Consider the following 19,856-nt stretch of genomic DNA (forward strand, 5'->3'; position numbering starts at 1 on the left):
CAGAAACAAATTAGGAACTAACATTATTATCAAGTGACACTAAGCTTATTTACAAATACCAACAGAAGCGTGTGTGTCTAATTGATGTGTCCGCTGTTCTGTCCGCATGTTCTAGTAGGAGAGTGAAAGAGGAGAAAGTAGAATGTGGTCACGCTTGAAATAAATCCATCCATTCCTCTTGTTCCTCCTTGCATCCCCTCTGCCATCCTGCAAGTCTGTCTGTCTGGCTGTCTGTCTGTCTTTCCGCCAGTCCGTCTGTCTGTCTGTCTGTCATGCTCGCGGCTTCTATTTATGGAACGGCGTGTCACTCACGCAACGCCACCAGATAGCTTTCTCCCTGCCTGCGCAGCGCTCATACATCATTAACATTCCGCGCGACCCCGACACGCACGCACATCTCACATCCTTCAGCGCACGGATATGCATGCAAATTGCAATGTTGCACACGGTACGCACGTATACCGAAATATTCCAAAGGTGCGTTTGTTCTCTTGTTCTCACAGTTACATTTTAGAATGAAGGATGGCTACAATTATTTAACAATGACACGATACACTAATAACGTCTTATAGCTTCAATTTATTTTTAATTTTCTTTATTCGTTTTAATTTAATTTAGGGGATGTTTTCTTTGAGAATGGAAGGGAATGACTCAATAGAATGATATTAATGATTTATTTGAATGTCAATTTTATTTATGTTTGCCTGCCATTAACAAAGGACTGGCTATAAAAGCTCATCTTTCAATATCATAGATCACATGTGTCAAAGTGGCGGCCCGGGGACCAAATCTGGCCCACCGCATCATTTTGTGTGGCCCGGGAAAGTAAATCATGAGTGCCGACTTTCTGTTTTAGGATCAAATTAAAATGAAGAGTATAGATGTATATTAAATTTCCTGATTTCCCTTTTTTAAATCAATAATTGTAATTTTTTAATCCATTTTTTCTGTGTTTTTAGTTAAAAAATCATTTTGTAAAATCTAAAAAATATATATAAAAAAAGCTAAAATAAACATTGTTTTAGATCTATAAAAAACTGAGTATTCAGGGCTTTTAATCCAGTTCTTTAAATCCATTTATTAAAAAAAAATCTAAATATTATATCTAAAATGGTCCGGCCCACATGAAATCGAGTTGACGTTACCGCGACCCGCGAACCAACCCGAGTCTGACACCCCTGCTAGATGGTTCCATCATTTACTGCCAGCCCTCCCAGTCAAATCGGATTGGATGTCTCGGGCTGACAATGGCAGTCGATTATCAAAATGAGTGTCTGATAAAAGTGTGATACGAAATACAGTCAAGACAACTTGAACGGGAAATAAATTTCAACATAAATAAATGTCCTTAAAAACTGTCACTGCTAGATAAAATGATGTTTACATAGAAAAGGATCTAGACCACCCATTTGAACATTACTCTATTTATGCATGCTATTTAGAACACGACAAAAGACGATTAACGCGTGTTTGCCATCATTCATCATTACCGAATGAACCATTCAAGTTGTACTCAAGGACACCATCTTGACAAGAATGGCCAGGAAATATGAATGCTAGTCCACTTGCGATCATGTATTAGTTAAGCCAACAATTCAAAGATGACACCTACCTAACAGATGACCGTGTTACGAAAGAAATCCTGAAACTAATTGGATGTGGGTCAAAGTAAAGCGTGCCGCAAAAGGATTGCGTGTGTGCAAAGTAGGGACAGCGTGTGTGTGCGAAACCCGGCAGAAAGCCTTCAGAGAACGGCGATGACGGGAGGAATTAGTGAAGCAACACAAACCGGGGAGAACAGTCGCCTCTCTGTCCACCTACCCTGACACACTAGACGCCGCGGTGGCTATTTAGGCTACAAAACGAAGGGAAAAGGCTACAAAAGTGCACGAGGAGTCAACAAGCGGACCGTGTGGCATATGGGTGGGGGGCAGTGGGACAGAGAAGGGCGCACATCTGGACAGGGATTAGGACGACTAAAGAGGCTAAAAAAGGGGGGAGGAGACAGAAGGGTGGCTTTAAGGGAGGGGGTAGAGGTTTGTTTCATTGGATAATAAGTAGAGGCTGACATTTTCAAGGAAATAAATAATGGTGATTTGAGAAGAAATCAGGAAAGAATGCTTTCTATGGAGAAATTGTTGTTACTTGAAATGGTTCTTACTTGAAAGAATCCCGGTGGGATGGGTCCCCCCGGCATGCCGTCGTTGGGCGGCATGTTGCCCATCACTGGACTGGGAGCGGCCGCCGCACTCTGGAAGAAACACAAAGTGCATACGTTGAGACATGGAACGACAAAGTTGATTCTTTAACGTACGGCAAGATGAAAAGAAACAAGACAGAATTGTGACCTCCATCCCATGTGGCTTACTTGTTATATTTTTTGTACCTCCGTATTTTACGATGAATCCCCGCCCAGACATTTTTGTCCAATGATTGAACGATGTTTGCACACGTTTGAATTTGTTGTCAAATTCTGGAACTATTGCCACAATTGCAGTGTGAGAGGGAACCGCATCAAACCAAAAATTGTACTTTAGTTCGAATCAAAGAAAGCCATTGATAGACTTTCCCGGTGTGAATGCGTCGTAAAAATCAACCCCGACTCGTCCATAAGACTTTATTGCAAGTATGGTCGCAAACAAGCTATCTTTAACAAAACAAATGGCTGAGTGTTAAGACCTACCGTATGCATGCATATGTACATCTATGTGTATATATGTGTGTGTATGTGTATATATGTGTGTGTATATATATATATATATATATATATATATATATATATATATATATATATATATATATATATATATATATATATATATCAGCAACACGCTTATTTATTTATATATTTATTCATGTATTTATTTATTAACTTACTTATTACCTATCTATTTATGTCTAAAATGCCTTTCCTATTCCCATCCTCACCTTCTTGCTACTGTGACAACGAAATTTCCCGAATACGGGATGAATAAAGTTATCCAATCCAATCCAATATTGTTTTGAAATGGTCGGACACTTCTTTGTATTTTATAAAAACAAGTAAATGTTCAAACTCTCCAATATGTTACAATGGCTTCAACATATTTCGTTTAGTTCAATTGTATTTAACTTTGAACAACAAAAGAAATACCTCGAAAAACAAAGAGTTTGTTTGGCTGGTTCTCGGTTCAAAAATGTTTTGCCTTCTTTTGTCTTGGGTAACACTACCCAATTGGTCTCTATTCTTCAGGCTATTTACCGAAGCACGTCACATCCCATTATATTTCCCGCAAGTTTGTCTTGGACACGTCGTGACGTCAAATAACAGAATCTGCTTTAGCGGAATGAGTCACTTAATTTCATGTTCTCTTCGAAAAACAGCCCGATACATGACACTCCGCTAACCTCGACCCGGCCCTAATAAAGCGCTTAATTATCAGCAGTTTCGGGGGAGCCGGAAAGTGGACCGCTCCCTAAAAAACATACGTGATCTGCAACAGAAGGGTGAAAAAAAATGGGTAAAAAAAGTAAAAATGCTGCCTGCTAATGCTTCCAAAGAGAACTAAAAGGTTCTAGAGCTTCACTATTTGAGACCGACTGTCAGCCTGAGCATGTATGTGCAAGAAGTGTACAAAGCTGCACACACTACGCAGGTGAAGCCGAAGCAGCAGCAGCAGCAGCAGCAAGCGGCCCCCTTCTCCTAGTTGCCATGACAACCCCGACCTCAGCTCCTGCACTCCAGTGCCCATTAAAACCCTCAGGCCGTCAATCAACAGCATGGCCGGACTGGTGGAGGAAGAGCGAGGGAGAGAACAAGGGTGGGGGGGATGAAAATGAAGAAGGGAAGTAAAAAGAAAAGAGAGATAGAGTCAAACGGATCTGCCGTTGTCCACCGTTATCGCCTCTTGTTTTCTTGCAGACAGAACCACGTACAACCGCACTAATAAACATAGGAGGAAGCGTCTGAAAGGGAGGGACATCTGTTCTGAAAAGCTGCTGTATTATTTTCCACAGTCTTTCTTCCCTTTTGGCCTGCTCTTTTCCTGCCCTTAGTCAGTCACCTCAGGACAAGAATGAAATAATTTGAAATATGTAAAAAATAATTTTTACTTAATTTTTTAAATGGACAAGAATTAAATCATTTTAAATGTTTAATTAAAACACAAAGGAAAAAACAGTTTAGCATTTTTTTAATTTTAATCTTTTGTTCTTCAATAAAAAAGGCGAGAAATATATTGTCCTTTCATTTTCTAATTAAAAAAAGGGAAAAATTACAGTAATAATTCCAGGATTTCTGTATTCCTCGATTGTTCATTGAGAACTACATTTCTTCAAATGTCCTTTTAGCCAATGAAAATGATTGATTCACTTCTGCGGGCCAAACAAAATTACATTGGCGGGCCAGATCAGTTTGACACTCATGCTTTCTACTTTAAAGGTTTCGATACTTAAATTCAGAATCGTTTTGGTATGAGTTTCTTTTTAAAGATTAAAAACCCTTAAACATGAGTTACCAATAAAGAGCCCCCCAAAAAACGTTCCATTGGATTATGTGCCCACTTATCTGACAAAAAGTAAACTTTCTGTACTTTTTTTCAATAACAAAGAATTTGTTGAGTTCACACGTTCACACTCTGATGTGAGACATTGAGGTCAGAAGAGGATAACGCTTCCACAACTCTGTCTCATTTAGGGTTAAAAGTGGGAAAACAGACAGTTCCGTCTGCAGTCCGCATTTGACGGTTCTCTCTAACAACAGCGGGTAGGGGGCGCTCTCCATTGGCCCTTTGCTTTGTGAAGCTCTTCAGCTGTGTGCCAATGGCTACTTTGCCTGCCAGGATGGATGGCCCTTAGACACTGAATGTGTCTGTATCTGCACGGGGATCAGACCGCCGCTTCCAGGGAGTAATGGATCCGCCGTTATCTGCTTCCCAACAAGCAGACGACACGCGACTACGACTACCTGCGTGCCTCCTAAACACGGCTGGTGTGGTTTTTTTTTTCCATCTCCAAACGTAATGGTTAACATTGCTCATTTTCGTCTTCCGTAACCTCACGTAGCGGGCCGGGAATTCCTCATCTATACCGTCATCGCCACTGTTCCTTTCCTGGAGACCTTCTGTCATGACACTCCTTCACCTCCTCTTCCCTCAACCACAAGTGGTCTGTCATTTGGGGCGATCCCAACGCGATAAGCAGACGTGCCGGAGAGTGAGCGTTGCGATGTGGAAAAGAACGTAGACACTCTCAGTTAGCCATGCTATGCCCCGCTTTTTTAAAATACTAGCGGGGCTGAGGAAATAATTACAGACATACATTCACATGAGGAGATAAGAGCGGGAATCACGACAAGGCTGCTTGCCAGTAAACTTGATATTGATCAGGACGGTCGACTGCAGGGAATGGTACACAACACAAGATGCGTAGAATGCAGGTGAGCTATTGTGGCGCTCTGTGGGAAGCCAATGGATTTATGTTTTGGGCGAAGAGATGTTCAAATAGCGTGTGTGGAGGGTAAGTCACGTTCAATAACTTTTGCAAAGCAGTTCAAATGGCTGCCCTGTATCATCAGTAATGTGATTTTTGGATGGATTCTAGTTAAGAATGTTGAGTCAACTTTTTAAAGATTTTCATACACAAAGGTATTAACTAAATCTGCGAGTTGTCTAGGCTGTTTGGCTAGCATCAAATTCCACTATGAAGAGTTTTTACACATTCATTAAAGGATAGAACTTTGTCTAAGAGCAGTGTTCCCTCTAATTTTTTGTTTGTCTGGGCAGAAAGACAACCTCCCTGAGCACACTGACCGGTGTGAGCAACATCATCATTGCTCCCTATGGGCAGACACCAGTATCACACCTGCCATAAGCAGGTGTATGTCTACTACACATAAATGATTTAGTAATAATAAAATGTAATGATTAATATCTATGAATGGGCGGCCCGGCGGATGAGTGGTTTGCGCGTCGGCCTCACAGCAAAAAAAAAAAAAAAGGGATTTTATTTTGTGCGCTCCATATGATTTGCTGTGCGCAGAGAAGACGAGAGTAGTGCGCAATTGCGCACGCGCGCAGCTTAGAGGGAACATTGTCTAAGAGTATTCTACACTATTGAAATTGAGCAATACAAATCATTTATGTAACGGTTTGCCTCTGCATCATTGAAACCAGTGACATAGTTGAGTGAAAGGATTCCAGCAGAGCAAAAAAAGTAGTGGAAACTTGTCTTTCTTGTGCAACGAATCTCATATTAAAGTGGGTCGGAGATCCAAGCCCCGAAGAACACGAAAAAAAAAAATCCTGACACGAAAGTAAGTACCTTGGGCTCCATGAACATCAGAGCTGGGGCGACTACTGAATGATAAATATCTTACATTTACTGAAGAACTAAGCGAGGAAATCAACAGTTTTCGTACACACTCAATCAAACGTACACACAGGTCCTTTATTAGCAGCGTTGCTAGTTAACGACCATAGGTTGCCGATGGCCCGCTGTTCACAAACGTGACCCTTTCTCGCACCGGTCCCCCCTGCTGGCCCTGCTCTTTAATCACACACACGCGCCGATGTGATCCCAACATACACTCCCACTCGCTCACCCCGTGCCCTTTCACACCCTCATTAGGCACCGAGTGGCACCAAGAGCAAATCGGGACCAGCGCCTCACGCTATGAGTTGAACATACATTTGCAGCTCGGTGCCTAATTGAAGATCATGAACGAAGCTAATTAGGGAACGCTGGGAGGCGAGAGACCAAGCTAAATGTGGCGGGATGAAAGGTGCGCGGCGAGGGAAGGAAGTCATCCGTTTAGACGAGTTATGAAAAGCACCGAGTTGGACGGCTGTGGTGATTTTTCATTTGTTATTTGTTGACTTTTTAAGTGTATCTGCGAGAAGCTTGGCTGAGCCTGGCTGCCGTCTGAGGAGTAATTTTAGTTGAGTTGTGAAAGGAGATTGTAATTCACTTTTATCTGGTTGCCATATTACCGCGAATACGATTTACTGTGGATATAAAAAGTCTGCACACTCATGGTTTAACTCATTGCCTGCAATTGACAATGATAAACAAAGTCAATGGCAGTCTACCAGTTAAATGCCAAGTTTCTGTTACATTAAAAATACCTAGCATACTTCATCTAAAATAGTGTACAACAACAAAAATCCATCTATCTATATATATACAGTGATACCTCGACCTACGATCAGCTTGTGGTACGACGAAAATTTCGATCGAATAATTCGCCCGCAATACGATCAAAATTTCGAGATGCGACCAAGCCAGGTGGCCATGACATGAGAGGCTGTTTATCATTGTAGCGCACTGTCTTTTTTGCTGCATCTCTTTCGTCTAAACAGATATCTACGAGCACTGAACGATTTATTCAGACGAGTTTCGACTAGGAAACGCACAACGCGCATGCGCGGGCAAAAAGAGGGCTTTCTGGGTAATGAAGTATACTCGTGCACACAACACCGATTGTCAATGGCACCCTTTCTCAGAATAAAACTTCATTACCCACAATCAATACGTGGGTAGGCTGTTATTCCTTCCTTAGCCTGTTAGCTCCCGCAATCGCTCATTCAAGACTACTTCTCGTTGGCAAGTGGTCGTGTGTTATCCTATTGTGAGGACTTCTGTGTGCATCATTTTCGGAATATTTTGAAGGAAATATGTACAACAGCAAACAGCCCATCGATAGCGAACGTGAGGGTGGAGGCGTGGCAAACAACTAACCCGGCCAGAACGAAGGTAAAAAAGATTAAAACAAAATTAGAATTTAGTTTTGTGTAAAGTTACATTAAACGTATGTTTGAGTGTCTGTATATATTAATCCAAGTTAATTTAAATTTGTTTTGTTCCATTTATGAGTGCGTTGTTGTGGAAAACCCCCAGAAACGCCCAATTTTAGTTAGATTAAACATTTTATTACTATTAAACCTCTAGTTATGTGTTACTTTGTTAATAGATGGCGAATTAGAAGAAATAAAACATTTTTTCCAATCCAATATCCTGTTTGTGGTGTTTTTTCAGAGGGTTGGAACGAATTAATTTGTTTTTAATTCATTTCAATGGGAAACGTTCGCTGGAGTTACAAAAAGCTCGACATACGATCTCAGTCCCGGAACGGATTAAGATCGTATGTCGAGGTACCACTGTATAGATAACTACATCAAGTATAAATAACTTCTAACTAGCTGTGTGATGCATAAATGAAAATTCTCGGGTAAAAAAAAAAATCAAAGGCCGAATTTTGCAAGGCCTGAGTGTGAAAGCGACTTCAGTTGTCTTGTTCATGAGGGACATGACTACTGGGCATAAATCCTCAGGGGTGAAAAACAACCCGTAGGCACCTTTAAATCAAAGAGCAAGCGCACATTTCATCAGACACACTTTCACCCCGACATCTACTAATCATAAACATGGAGATGAGCGGGGGGACATTACAATACAAATGTGGCTACACTGCACTGTGCAAAAATGAAATGCATCAAACTCGACTTGTTGCGTGCTTCCGCGCTACAGGAAAAAAAACCTCCCAAATTCCACAGGTCGTCTAAATTCTCGGGAAAGTGGAGGAGTGCAAAAACTAGAACGGCAGACGACAAGAGTTGGCGCCACAAAAGGTACTGAGATTGACAGCAAAAACACCAGGAATGTATTTAGTGTCTAAAGCCTCATGATAAATAACACCTACACGTTTACACACACACACAAATATTTTTGAGTGTGTCACAAATGCACGTACATTACTGCTGGGAAAATACTGTATATGCCCTCAGACCCTTCACATTATGACATTTAGCCAGCAACAGCGAATGGCATTTAGCGTTGATTAGGTATGCGACACATTTCCATGTTATGTTCCCTTTATCGTTGTTCCTGTTTGGACACGGGGAGCAAATGGAATGCATTGTTATTAAAAGCAATAAATGTGTAAATCGCTTTTTGTTTCTGGGTAAATATGATCATGGTTATAATACAGTGATTGGCTTGATCTGAAGACTTACGTAAATTGTTCTTTTTCTTACATGTGATGAACATTTTAAATATATTTATTCTCCTTCACTATGAATTATTTTTTTAACACTTTGGCTGCCCGATGCTGGGAAGATTTATGCTTCCCAAAAAATTGGATTTGACTTATAATTAATGATGGTTCTATTTCCTCCTTTTGCATAATTTTCTGATGTTGTGGCGACTATTTCCCATCCAAACACACCCATATTAGCTTCCTGACATAGTTCATATTTTTACTATGATTATTTTTTTCTTGAAAGACAAAAGTTTTGGGAGTTTAAAAGCCGAAAAAAGTAGTATCTGCATTTATTTAAGTGACAGCTATTTATGACCTTTTAGCCATTTAAATGGACATGATTTCCTTTTGTGGGCCACATAAAAGAATTTGGTAGGCTGGATTTGGCCCACAGACCTTGAGTTTGACATCTGATCAATTCAATAAAACATGTCTTCATCAAGTCTACTACTGATGTATCGTTTGCAATGAACTGGTGACCAGTCCAGGTCTAGTCTAGGTTTCCAAGTCACAGCCATTCTAAACAGGATAAGAAGTAGTCAATTTAATCAAGAAACACTTCTGTCTGCTATTATGTCCAAGGATCATTCGCCATCGCTTGACGGCTTTGCAGTTTTGATAAACTTTCCTCACTTTCGCACAAAAACCTGCTCAGGGAGTTTTTTTTTTTTCACGATGAGTGCTAGAATTGTGTTAAGAATAAATTCAGTTTGGAGGTTGTTTCCACGGATGCCATAAATTGCAGTGGAGTGCTCATTGGAGAATTGTGACGGCCCAAAAATGTTCTCAAACTGCCGCTTAACTGCAGTTGGAGAGAGAAAAAAACAAAACAATTTTGCCAAGCTGCGCCAATATCAATCAACACACTACGGGCAATTGAATAATAGGCTTCCAAAAACGGCAAAGCCTAAGCTGTCAAATGTCTATGGCCTCATTTTACACTTGTATGACAGTTAATGTTGAAACATTACTTGGAAAACTTGCCAACACATCGAAGACAAACTGAATGATTGGCATCGCCCCCACTCTGGAACGAATGAATTCCATTCCCACTGCATTTTCCGAATAAATTCAAACAACAGCCAAGAGAATCTTTGCGTTTAGGGTGTCATCCAACCTACAGACGCAAATTTCTAAACTTGCTACTGAAACGTGCCGCGGCAACAACTTTTTGCCAAGATTTAATAACATAACACTTCATCAGCCAGACCTCCTACGGGACTATTAAAAATGAAAAGAGTTGCTGGCAACCTTGTTAGCCATAGCTACCTTATTTATTCTCCGACTTTGTTCCTGAATTTATCTACTACTACGCTTGTTCTCCCTTTTCCGATCTTGTCGAAAGGTGCCCAGTTACGGCCTACATCAGGGGTCGGGAACCTTTTTGACAACATAGAGCCATAAACAATTCCTATTTTCAAATTTTATTTCTTTGAGAGCCATACTCAGAATTTTAGTGTAAAAATGTGAAAATGAGATGTGACTTTTTTGGGGTCATTTTACCACTTTTAAAGTACTAAATGATTTATTTTGACAGCACTGTTGCGCAGTTGCTAACCAATGAAAATATGCATGCAGAAAAGTCTAATAAAAATATAATTTAAAAAAAGATGATTAAAGTTAGATGTACTGTCAGTGCCATAGTGCCGACGTGACGCTCCTATTGGTGCATTCGGGACTCGGCTCTGTCACCAGCGGTTTAAAAACATATTTTATCTCACAGGTTAGCGAAGAGCCACATGCACCCATCAGAAGAGCCACATATGGCTCCCGAGCCATAGGTTCCCTACCCCTGGCCTACATCAATATGGTACCATACCTGTCAACCTCTGCCGATAACTGCCCTTATAAATGATTATGATTCCCCTTACAAACCCCCCAAAAACCTTACAAACACCGTACGAGTCGTACGGTGTTTGTAAGGTTTTTGGGGGGTTTGTAAGGGGAATCATAATCATTTATAAGGGCAGTTATCGGCAGAGGTTGACAGGTATGTGGTACACATTGCCGTCAGAGGTATTCAATTTGAAAAATGACCATTTATTATCCTACATTAATAAGGCAAAAACCACTGGATGTTCCGACCCAATTCTGACCCGTTCCGTGTGGCTGCATGGCTTACGTTTAGCGGGCGACAAGACACAGGCGAGACATTTAAAACCATCTCACGCCAGTCTGATCCACTCAACCCGTTTCTATTTTAGCGTGCGTCTGAGTATGTGTGCGTTAATGTGTGTGTGGAGCCAGGCAGGAAGAGGCATTCCCAAAGGAGCAGTCCTCTTGAGCACCAGACATTGGGGGTTGGGCATTGAGACAAACACACACACATACAAGCGCAACTAATTTCCATTTCAAATCCCCCAAGCAACGGTGTGTAAGACCACCTCCACCTCCAAAGGCCACACCGACAATGAGGAATTGAAACGTTTCGTTAAATGGAGAAGTTCGCTCAGTAGTCTGCGACGAGGGAAAGATTGGATCGTGCGACATTCTCCGGTGTTTGCGAATTTTCATGTTAGTCAGCAACGCGTACGCGCAACTTCGGCAAGAAAAAGAGCAGGTCTTTGCTTGGGCATCGGAATTTGGCTTGATAGTCACGGAATTGTTCGGTAAGAACTCTGTCGATTTTTCGCCAAAAACAGTTGCCTGTATAGTGGGGCTCTCGTTACCATGACGACAAGCGGTGCAACTAGGGCGTTGTAGCTAGGGTGTTGCGTCTAGGCGAGCGGTGGCTTGTTCTCAAACAGTGGGTCGGAGGGGAAAAAAAGTTCACCTCGAGAAAGGCAGTCAAAACATCATTCAGATTTTCCTTTGCGTTGGCAGCACTTCATCATCAATTAAACTTCTCAATTTGCAAAAACAATTAGCTCTTAATTCCTACTCTTGTTCACTATATATACCATTGGAAGCCACTGGACATTAACACTTCACTTATTTAATAGAAAAACCCCTTTCAATGATTAATTAAATCAAAATGTGTTGCGCTTAAAACAAGTGTTTAAAAAAATAACCAAAAAAAGAATCTAACAAATATTTTTGAGGAACCATCTTTCATATGAATATCATATCTATTAGGGAAGGCCTATAAATAGTTCCGTTTATGTCAGCCAAATAGTCAATGATGTAAAAATATATATTTTATCAAATGTTTTAATTCACCGATGGACTAACCCACATGTGTCAAAGTGGCGGGCCGGGGGCCAAATCTGGCCCGCCGCATCATTTTGTGTGGCCCGGGAAAGTAAATCATGAGTGCCAACTTTCTGTTTTAGGATCAAATTAAAATGAAGAATATAGATGTATATTAAATTTCCTGATTTCCCCCTTTTTAATCAATAATTGTAATTTTCTAATCAATTTTTTTCTGTGTTTATAGTTAAAAAATCCTTTTGTAAAATCTAAAAATATATATATAAAAAGCTAAAATAAACATTGTTTTAGATCTATAAAAAACTGAATATTCAGGGCTTTTAATCCAGTTCTTTAAATCCATTTATTAAAAAAAATCTAAATATTATATCTAAAATGGTCCGGCCCACATGAAATCGAGTTGACGTTAAAGCGGCCTGCGAACCAAACCGAGTCTGACACCCTTGGACTAACCCATAGAATTCTCTATTCTAAAAATATTTAATGGCCGTAACTTTAGTTAGATTTCTGGTGAAAGCCACCTTTTCTTTCAACTTTTACATTCCCTTAGCTGATGTTGAAATTGCGCCTATGTAATACCACAACAACAAACAGACAATTGAACTTATATACTGCATCGCTACCTGACACCCAATACGAAGAAAAAGTGTAATGAAAGCTGTCTTAGATGGGCAGTTTGAAAGGGGCTTTTGATAAACATCATTACCAGCTGAGAGCAACTTAAGCGACTTATAAATAGATGTTTCTGGTCCTAAATCTGTCCAATAAGAGTCATTTGTGCGGGGCTTTTATGAAATACTCTGCTGTAAAAGTATTTTTACCACACCTAGGTGAGAAAATGTGACAGTTATCATCGCTTTAGTCAATGAATCGATCCTTAATTTCCCCCAAAGTCCGGTAGTGGAAAACTCAGGTGCTTAAAAACAAATGAAAACTCAGGCTTGTCCACAATAGATATACATGAAGTGCACTATTTGATCAGAGAAGTAGTTATCCCTAGTAACTGAGCCATCACTCTATGTCAAGTTCAGTCTTATTGGCCATCCCGCTCCCGAGGAAAGTCAGGTTCTAGTCGACCAAACAACACCTCAGCCTGTCTGCTGCCAGACAGGGAGGAGGAGGGGGGAGACTGAAAAGCACATTCCCAAGACAATGGCTGGTCTGTGGGACTCGCTGAAACTGCGAGGGCCCCCGGGGGCACGTGGTCCGCTGAAGGCTAGAAACGTTGAAGAAAAGCAAATGTAGCAAGAGTCAACTAAGGAGGAATCTGCTCCCTTGAACAGGGCAACATTTGCTCGTGTTCTTGGACCGTACTGGTTCCATACTTTGATAACCATTGCTCTAATCCAAAGAATTAAAAGCCACTAAAACAACTCAAGTAAGGTCGTATGAGCCAATGCGCAGCTTGAATGAAGTCCTTTCTGCAAAAAGCTAAAATCAACAGTAGAGGTAAACAGAACACAACTTTCTAGCCGATCAACTTTCCGGTTTTTGAAAAGCCTGACCTCCATATCTGGAATTTTGTATCTTTAACATCGCTTTCAATTTTGTTGTAATAAAAAAAAATCTAACATTACTGATGAAAACAAACATCCAAAGTACTAAATTCTGAATATCCACGACCAAATGCCAGTAGGCTAATGTGGCTAACTGACTGTGGGTGCGATTGGCAGACAAGATTGGTGATACTTTTAGTGATCGACCAATCACCCAAATTTAGGACAACTACTGGGCACTCGGATGATTCGCCTAAAGACGTTTCGCCGACGGACATTAGGCGAAACGTCTTTAGGCGAATCATCCGGTCACGCGACTACTGCCAATAAACCACAAAATTATCGTTTTTTCCCCCTAAAAATTAAGGAAATGTTTACTTGTCTCATGCCATTAGAGGAAATACACTATGACATTCGTATTTCCTCAAGCAACTGGTCATTAAACCTTCACGTCAGGTGACCCGAACAGCAGGAAGAGCTACCTGAGGTCGGTGAGCCAACACTTCCTGGGTCAGCCGGGATGGAGGGTGACAAATATTTACTCTGGGACAACAGTGGCCGAGAATGAGGAGGAGGAGGAGGAGGAGGAGGGAAGAAGAGGAGGAAGGGGCGGGTGAGGAAGAGGGGCTTTTGCGAGGAGTGCACATGAAGGCAGGCTCACCAGCGTTCGCCATCAATAAATAAATGGAGGCTGACAGAAATATCCACGGCACGGCGGCAGCTAGCCATGCGCCGCTTTGGCACGCACACCCGGAGAGGACAGCACACACACCCGCACAAAGAATGAGGCGGGGAACAACAGATATGAGAGAGAAGAAAATGAAGACATTTGTAGAAGGAGGAGAAGATGTCTCCAAGTATTAGTCAGTAGCGGGAAGGTGGAACATGCTTCCCTCCCTTTGACCCCCTTTAACTCCACCCACACACACATGCACCCCCACACACACAGTTGACGGTGAGGGGAGGGTGGTGAACCAATGGCTGCTCCTAAATCAGAACCAGAAGTTGAGACAAAGAAATGAAACTGTTTGGTGCATTAGTGTGTGTATGTGTGTGTGTGTGTGTGTGTGTGTGTGTGTGTGTGTGTGTGTGTGTGTGTGTGTGTGTGTCCAAATGGGAAACACTATGGGAGCGGTTTTGGGGTCTAAAAAAAGAGATATGCATTGGTATGTTTTATTCCCTTTTTTGTGCAGACGAGATACAAGAAAAGTCGTTTGTATTTGCGTGTAAATGCATTCTTATATTTCTGTCTTTGTGAGGCAGCAACCTTGATCCCGCACCTTAGCGAGGTGGCATTTGTGCAGAGTTCTTGGGTTTCTTGCTATGTTTAGGGTGCTCTAAACAAGGAGAACATGGATTTGTGTGAAATATACACTGGGGCTTATTTTATGGTTGACTAATTATGATTATGTTTGCAATAAGTAGATTAAGTAACTCTCATATAGGTGACGTGACATTACTTTGGGCTTTACAACTGCACTAAGAAAAGACAACTAAGGAACATTATCATTCATTTTTTTTACATATTGCCTATCTTCACAAGAGTTGCAGCATCTATCTGAGCCAACTGTGGGCAATAGGTGGGTGACTGCCTGAATTGGTTGCCAGCCAATCGCAGAACACACCGAGACAAACCCACGGTCACACTCAAACTCATACTTAAAGACATTCTAGAACACATGTGTCAAAGTGGCGGCCCGGGGGCCAAATCTGGCCCGTCACATCATTTTGTGTGGCCCGGGAAAGTAAATCATAAGTGCCGACTTTTTGTTTTAGGATCAAATTAAAATGAAGAGTATAGATGTATATTAAATTTCCTGAGTTTCCCCCTTTTAAATCAAAAATTGTAATTTTCTAATCCATTTTTTCTGTGTTTTTAGTTCAAAAATCATATTGTAAAATCTAAAAATATATAAAAAAAGCTAAAATAAATATTGTTTTAGATCTATAAAAAACTGAATTTTCAGGGCTTTTAATCTAGTTCTTTTAATCCATTTATTAAAAAAAATATCTAAATATTATATCTAAAATGGTCCGGCCCACGTGAAATCAAGTTGACGTTAAAACGGCCCACGAACCAACCCGAGTCTGACACCCTTGTTCTAGAATATATCATAGTTTTACAAAAGCAAAGCACAGATTTTGATCCCTTAAAATTATAATCATCTCCTAAAATTATAATCATCTCCTTGAATCAAACGAAGAAGTGACAATGAAAATATGATAATCGATTCGTAGGCGGCAGCCCTAATGTATACCGATAAATAAACATAATCATCACACATTATGACCCAATCCTATAATAATAAAACTATATAACAATCAGATCCAAGCCATTTGGACCAGGAGGGGCAAACAAACAAATGTAATTTCTCAATACGGAATCATTAAGTATCCCCCTTTGTGCACATATGTACACATTCCAACAAGTACAGGGCACAGCTAGAGACTTCCATGCGCACACGCAAACACAAATGCGGCTTGCACACACGGCAAGCGAGTATCATGCAGATCATATTCAGGGAAACACATGTTCCCCCTCTTCAATGATTAGTCTAAATACGTCAGTGATCACAGGACGGCGGGACGACTGCAACTACACACACACGCGTGCAGAAACAAACACACGCCATGCCTTCTTCCCTATGCTCCAAAAACATAAAATACATTGGTTCTTTTGTCCCTCGAGCGGTGCCAGAAGGCTGCCAAAACACACACACACACACACACACACACACACACACACACACACACACACACACACACACACACGAGTAATGCTTAATATTTGAGCTCCGTCAGCTGCTCCTACCATGATATTACATGAAGGGCTAACAGCAAGCTGAGAATGTCTTTCCTATAAGGCTGAGGCCTTTTAGCTGCATGCTAGAATGGCATTGAATCAAAAGTTCAGAACATTCTGAGAGATTATAGCAATGCAAATGTCTCATTTTCCCCCACCCCGCAGACCAGCATTGTTATTCAACTCATCTCATTTTAAAAGTCCAGTTAGAGCACAGGTGTCAAAGTGGCGGCCCGGGGGCCAAATCTGGCCCACCACATCATTTTGTGTGGTCCGGGAAAGTAAATCATGAGTGCCGACTTTCTGTTTTACGATCAAATTAAAATGAAGATTATAGATGTATATTATATTTACTGATTTCCCCCCTTTTAAATCAGTAATTGAAATTATTTTAATCCATTTTTTCTGTGTTTTTAGTTCAAAAATCATTTTGTAAAATCTAAAAATATATAAAAATATTTTCTATTTTCCACTTTAATATGGAACATAATGAGTAAAAGAGATTTTCCCTTACTAAGAAAAAAAACTCAAATAAACAATGTTTTATATCTATAAAAAAACTGAATATTCAGGGCTTTTGATCCAGTTCATTTAATCCATTTATTTTAAAAAAATCAAAAAATTATATCTAAAATGGTCCGGCCCACATCAAATCGAGTTGACGTTAATGCGGCCCGCGAACAAACCCGAGTCTGAAACCCTTGAGTTAGAGCATGGGTGACAAAAGTTTTTTTCTGGGAGGGCCACTTTCAGAAAAATCTAAAGATTGAAATTCCTCACCTTTAATTTATTAAGAGTGGATTAGAATTTAGTGAAAAAATATGGTTTTTAAACTATAGAACGTATTTTCCGGACTATAAGTCACACTTTTTTCATAGTGTGCGACTAATATTCAAGTGCGACCTACGTTTTTTTCTGTCTCTCTGACCACCGAAAGACTGTTTTTGGAGGTTATAGTTATCCAAAGTTACATTAACAGGTGCCTATTTACCCTGTTCTTCTCCTTTTAACTATTTCCACAGTATGTATTTTTTCGTTTTCTGATCAAATAAAAAATTGCCATCCCTAAAATACGACTTATACTCCAGTGCGACAGTAATACATATTATTTCCTCGGCCTGCCATGCTCTTTCACTCAACTCAAGTCATCGGGCAAACCTCTATTTGGACCAAGTCTGACAATATAATGATTCCTTTTACCTGTAAAAAAAAAAAATGCTTCCTAATAACTTAACGTAAAGACACGCCAATCTCCCACATTGGTAGGCAGGCAGGCTTATTAGCACGCAGCAACACACGCGTGCCAACATTGACATGCAAAAGGGAAAAGCGGCATGCGCGTACGACCCTGAGAAGATGGCGTGCGCGCACGGCGACACACCTCCCGAGCCACCCTCCCGTTTCTCTTTATTTGAAAGCGGCACAAGAACACAGGCAGACTGCACAAGCCCACGAGAAGAAATGGGGTCGTTCGCCTCCGTTATCTCCTTTTTCTCAACGCCCCCCTTTCCTGCTCTTTTTACCCCTTGCTTAACTTTCTCCCTCCGATCACCCCGCCCTCCCTTCTTCCTCCCCCAACACGGCAGCCCTCAGCCAATGGTGTCTGGGTGTCAGGCGAGCTCAGAGAAGCTGTTGTCATGGTGACGGGGCTCCTGTCTGCGCTCTGTCCCTCAGGCATCCCACATCCAGAAAGCAGCATTGTGTTTACACGAGGAGGGGCGGCGGAGGAGGAAGGAGAAGACTGGGCGCAAACTGCCCCACTTTGGCCACTTTGATTGGGAACGCGGCCGTGCGTTTTGTGCGGACACGTGTGCGCCTCCACGCTGGAGACACGCAGGCATCTCACACTCCTATTCCTGGCACCTCCACCCAATCTCTGACCTTTCCTGGACTCCAGTATGCAGACTGGCAGGCTTGACCCAGTAGAAAACCACACCTCTTTAGACATCAGCCCTTCACTAACACATACACACTCGCCACTAGATCAAGTAACCAACCCAGACCACTTGCACCTGGTGCGGCCCAAAATAAGGTATCCGGGCACCCCCGTCATGCGCCATGCTAATCGTGGAAGGAAGGTTCAGGGTCACGTAACTATTCTTATTGAGCAGGTGCATAGTAGAGATAGCATGGTATAGGTTAACTCTTTATAAGGCACCCATTGAGCCATCGCGGCCATTGGTGGCGCTCTACCTCCGATCCATTTGAATTTGGCGTGACCGGACGTTTGGTCGCCCGGACCCAAACGTCCGAGTACCAAACAACACGGTCTACGCATCAATAAAAGCCAACAATGGCCATGAGCAGTTTCACTGAGCGGACCTGCGAGTGTATAAGAGTTTGTATGTACATGAGTTGTCCCCTTAGGAAGGGACGTCAGTGAGGGTCTTAACAAGTTCTCCAACAAAACACAATATAGGTCACATAAAAGTACGGGAACTTTGCAGCTTTTCTTTAGCCTAATAATTAATAGGGCATGAAGTATGACAAAATAATAATTCTCAGTTTGTATTTAGGGAATTTGAGCAACAATTGTAAATGGTAATTATCAATAACCTTCTGGGCGACCAAACTTCCGGCGACCAAACATCCGAGTACCGAATTTGGCGAGGTCAACAGCAATCCCAGTCAAAAAGGATTGGAAGTCCATCATCATAACTGGCATTGAAAGATCAGCATTTTTACTAATTTCTAAAATAGTCACTTGACCATTAAAGGGTCAAGGAAGGAAAACACAAAAGGATCACGGTTAAGCGCCCATCTTATTAGCATCTTATTTACAAAACAAAACATGGCACATGGCAAATTTATCAACGACTTTCTGTCTAAGTTACAATCGTGGCTAATTTGTATCTATTAGCTTGTAGGAGATTCATAGAATACGAATCCTGGAGTTTTCCTATTCAATTCCAGACAAGAATCCGTGAGATGTTTGTGTGCGACTACTCATACGGGACACACACTCAATTAATTAGGAGTTAATTGTATCAAACTTTACGATCAGACTCTACTGAGGGCATAAAAAACTCCAGTCAGTGAATATACAACATACACAATAACCCAAAGAAACCAACATGTGCACGCTTTCTCGAACTACATTTCTCACCAGGATTTATAACCGCAAAAAAATGAGTTACTGGGTAATACTGCTTAAAACTTCTGGGCTCTGAATAGGAACAATGAAAGGGAGCAATATATAACCCCCAAAAAGTGTAAACACTGCCTTATTGTGGACTTTTGAAGGCCCTCATGCCAATTGAAAAGAAATACAGCTGCTGCTTGCTTCATTTTGACTGTTGACATGTGGGTTGAACTCGAAAAAAATATATTTGTGATGGCCTCCCGGCTATTTCTTAAATAGGCCTTTTTTCCCCTTAGCAAAGCTCAAATG

General features: G+C 41.2%; 1 protein-coding gene across 2 annotated transcripts in view; it reads right to left on the reverse strand.

Moving 5' to 3' along the window:
* The window catches only part of LOC144078412 (single-stranded DNA-binding protein 3), a 94,224-nt gene that overhangs the window by 20,458 nt on the left and 53,910 nt on the right, over positions 1-19,856 (reverse strand). For both annotated transcript variants that reach the window (XM_077606450.1, XM_077606451.1), the window contains exon 5: positions 2,162-2,251. In XM_077606450.1, coding sequence (XP_077462576.1) covers positions 2,162-2,251 — 90 coding nt within the window. The remainder of the gene's footprint in view (positions 1-2,161; positions 2,252-19,856) is intronic.

This window comes from Stigmatopora argus, chromosome 8 (genome assembly GCF_051989625.1).
Source record: "Stigmatopora argus isolate UIUO_Sarg chromosome 8, RoL_Sarg_1.0, whole genome shotgun sequence".
Lineage (NCBI taxonomy): Eukaryota > Metazoa > Chordata > Actinopteri > Syngnathiformes > Syngnathidae > Stigmatopora > Stigmatopora argus.